Genomic DNA, 3555 nt, shown 5'->3' with positions numbered 1-3555 from the left:
TCCGGTTGCTGCTTTTGATGTTAGTAGGTTATAATATATTATGGTCTGTGACTGCCTAAATATAGAATCGTCCTCATTGCATCGATGCAATGATTCAATTCATTGTGTGTGTGTGTGTGTGTGTGTGTGTGTGTGTGTGTCTCAGGTGGTTGCAGACACCAACATCAGCGCCATCGCCAGTCAGGTGGAGGGTTTGTCCAGCAGCTCCAGTCTGTCTGCCAACACTGACACACACACAGCAGAGCCAGAGTGAGTATACACACACACACACACACACACACACACACACACAGACAAAAACACACACACAGAGACAAAGACACACAAACCCACATACACACACACACACAGATATGCACACACACAGACAAAGACACACACACACACACAGACAAACACACACAGATAAGCACACACACACACACACACACACACACACACACACACACACAAACACACACAGACATGCATTTCCAGGTGGTGTTTACCTGTATATCTGCCCCCCCCCCAGGGCTCCGCGGCCCCGCAGCATCAGTCTGGAGAAAGGCTCCGAGGGTCTGGGCTTCAGCATTGTCGGAGGTTTCGGCAGCCCCCACGGAGACCTGCCCATCTACGTCAAGACAGTCTTCAGCAAGGTCAGAGCCAGGCTTCCAGTCTTTATGCTAAGCTAAGCTAACCATGCCAATGCAGATTGAATGGTATACATCAGTTCAGCCACTGTGGAGATCTAAATGTCAAAACTCTAGAAAAACGGTCAAAAGAGCCAGCATATTTCTACCAGACTCCATGTAAATAATCAGGACTTTTAGCGTGTATAGAGCCAGCATATCTCCACCAGACTCCATGTAAATAATCAGGACTTTTAGCGTGTATAGAGCCAGCATATCTCCACCAGACTCCATGTAAATAATCAGGACTTTTAGCGTGTATAGAGCCGGCATATTTCTACCAGACTCCATGTAAATAATCAGGACTTTTAGCGTGTATAGAGCCGGCATATTTCCACCAGACTCCATGTAAATAATCAGGACTTTTAGCGTGTATAGAGCCAGCATATTTCTACCAGACTCCATGTAAATAATCAGGACTTTTAGCATGTATAGAGCCAGCATATCTCCACCAGACTCCATGTAAATAATCAGGACTTTTAGCATGTATAGAGCCAGCATATCTCCACCAGACTCCATGTAAATAATCAGGACTTTTAGCATGTATAGAGCCAGCATATCTCCACCAGACTCCATGTAAATAATCAGGACTTTTAGCGTGTATAGAGCCAGCATATCTCCACCAGACTCCATGTAAATAGTCAGGAATTTTAGCGTGTATAGAGCCAGCATATTTCTACCAGACTCCATGTAAATAATCAGTACTTTTAGCGTCTTATCTCTGTAGGGATCCTTTCATAATGTTGTCAGACACTTAGAATAATAATCTGAGTCTGTCAGCAGCAACAACAGAACTTTTAGTGGACGTTAACTGATGGTTGTGTGTATGTGTATGTGTGTGTGTTTGTTTGTCTGTCTCTGTGTATGTGTGTGTGTGCGTGCATGTTTGTGGTGCATGCATGTGTGTGTACCTGTGTGTGTGTGTGTGTGTCTTTCAGGGCGCGGCGGCTGTGGACGGGCGTCTGAAGCGTGGCGACCAGATCCTGACGGTGAACGGAGAGAGTCTGCAGGGAGCGACGCACGAGCAGGCGGTTGCCATCCTGAAGAAACAGAGAGGAACTGTCACACTGGACGTCCTGTCATAACAAACACACACACACACACACACACACACACACACACACACACACACACACACACACACACACACACTCTCCTGTGTCTTCACACACTTTGACTCTTGGACTATGACTAATCTTGGATCGTGAACTCTGAACTTCCCAACATGCAAAAAAAAAAAGAAACAGAATGGAGTCACAGTGGACGTTTAAATCCAGCCTGCAGTAGTTATCACACACACACACACACACACACACACACACACACACACACACACACACACACACACACACAGACACACACACACACACACACACACACACAGTCATACACACACACACAGTCATACAGAGACAGACACACAGTCTCACACGCACACACACACACACATTCTCTCACACACACACACACACACACACACACACACACACACACACACAGATAGATAAGATAGTTTTGGTGTTTGTAATCCAGAGGAAGTAAAGGGACGTGTTGTTGTCTTACACTGCTGCCTACGTTAGCTTAGCTTAGCATCTCTGAGCCGCAGTTAGTGTCCTGTATCACCTACTGATTGTTCAGCGCTCATCATCTGGTTTATATTCACCATTTGAACTAAGCGTTTAACCCTCGTGTTGTCTTCCCGTCAACCAACAAGCTACTTTCTGTTTTTCTGGGTCAAAATTAAAAATTCAAACTTTTTTTTGTCAACATTTCGGCACTTTTATCACCTTCTTTATTCCCAACTTTGACCCTGAGGACAACAGGAGGGGTTAACCAAACAGCTGTTATAAACAGCCCGTCATTAAAACGGGAATAATATATATATATATATATATATGTGTGATATGTGTATGTGTGTATGTGTGTATATATACATATATACGTATATGTATGTATGTGTATATATATGTGTATGTATATATATATATGTGTATATATATATATATATATATATATGTGTATATACATATATGTGTGTGTGTGTATGTGTGTATATATATATACGTATATGTATATAACGGCTGCTCTTGTGTGAAGTAAACAACATTTTTCATCTTTCTGATCAGATATTTGGGACTTTTCAGCAACGAAAATGCGGGGATTATGACATCATGCAAGCCCCTCATATTTTGTGCGGAAATCAGCAATTCATGCAGCTTAAGTGCCCCTCCCCCCATACATATGCAGACTTTGGCTGATTATGCGTTGAATCATGAGATCACAGTCGTGTTTTGTGGAGGGACTGAGTAACGTTGTACCCTGTTCAGGTATTAGGATGTGTACTTAAAGATTGTAGCTGCAGCAAGAGAACAGTTTGGATCCAAACACACATCAGTCAGTCAAGTATATACTTCAATACTGCAATACTTCACGTTCAGCCTTTGTTTGTCATAATTACTGTCTTAATTTTTGGTACCGTTATTTGTAGATGAAGTATAATTTATTTTTTTGATCTTGCTGGAAATTAACACTGTTGTTTTTGTTGTTGTTTTTAATTATTAAAGGACCATCCCGGTCTATTCCCCCCCCCCCGTAGCTCTGTTGTGTGTAAATGTGGAGAGCTGTCAGTGGCGAGAAACACGAATCCAACAGTGCTGCCTACACCGTGTTAGCCTCCTGCTAGCGTTAGCACCCAACAGGCTTAAACAGGGCAGGTTTAAGCCTGTTTTTAGCCTCTAAACAGGCTCTAAATGTCATTACCAGAGCTCCCCATGTGCAGAGATTCCTTCTGAGGGAACACAGGGAATCTGACTGATGGAGATGTGACAGAAAGACATAAATGTTGTTAATCCAGCCAGCACATAGCTCTGTTTATTTCCTGTGTTCC

At 43.1% G+C, this 3555-nt stretch overlaps 1 protein-coding gene across 1 annotated transcript in view; it reads left to right on the top strand.

The window, feature by feature from the left end:
• LOC144514543 (multiple PDZ domain protein-like) overlaps window positions 1-2563 on the top strand; it is a 13377-nt gene extending 10814 nt beyond the window's left edge. The window contains exons 15-17 of the mRNA XM_078245582.1: window positions 146-249; window positions 512-635; window positions 1607-2563. Of these exons, the coding sequence (XP_078101708.1) occupies window positions 146-249; window positions 512-635; window positions 1607-1753 (375 nt within the window). The 3' untranslated portion in view covers window positions 1754-2563. The remainder of the gene's footprint in view (window positions 1-145; window positions 250-511; window positions 636-1606) is intronic.
• The last annotated feature ends 992 nt before the right edge of the window (window positions 2564-3555 follow it).

Source organism: Sander vitreus, unplaced genomic scaffold, assembly GCF_031162955.1.
Source record: "Sander vitreus isolate 19-12246 unplaced genomic scaffold, sanVit1 ctg605_0, whole genome shotgun sequence".
Classification (NCBI taxonomy): domain Eukaryota; kingdom Metazoa; phylum Chordata; class Actinopteri; order Perciformes; family Percidae; genus Sander; species Sander vitreus.
The sequence above is the reverse complement of the archived record's forward strand: the minus strand, read 5'-3'. Positions and strand labels throughout refer to the sequence as shown.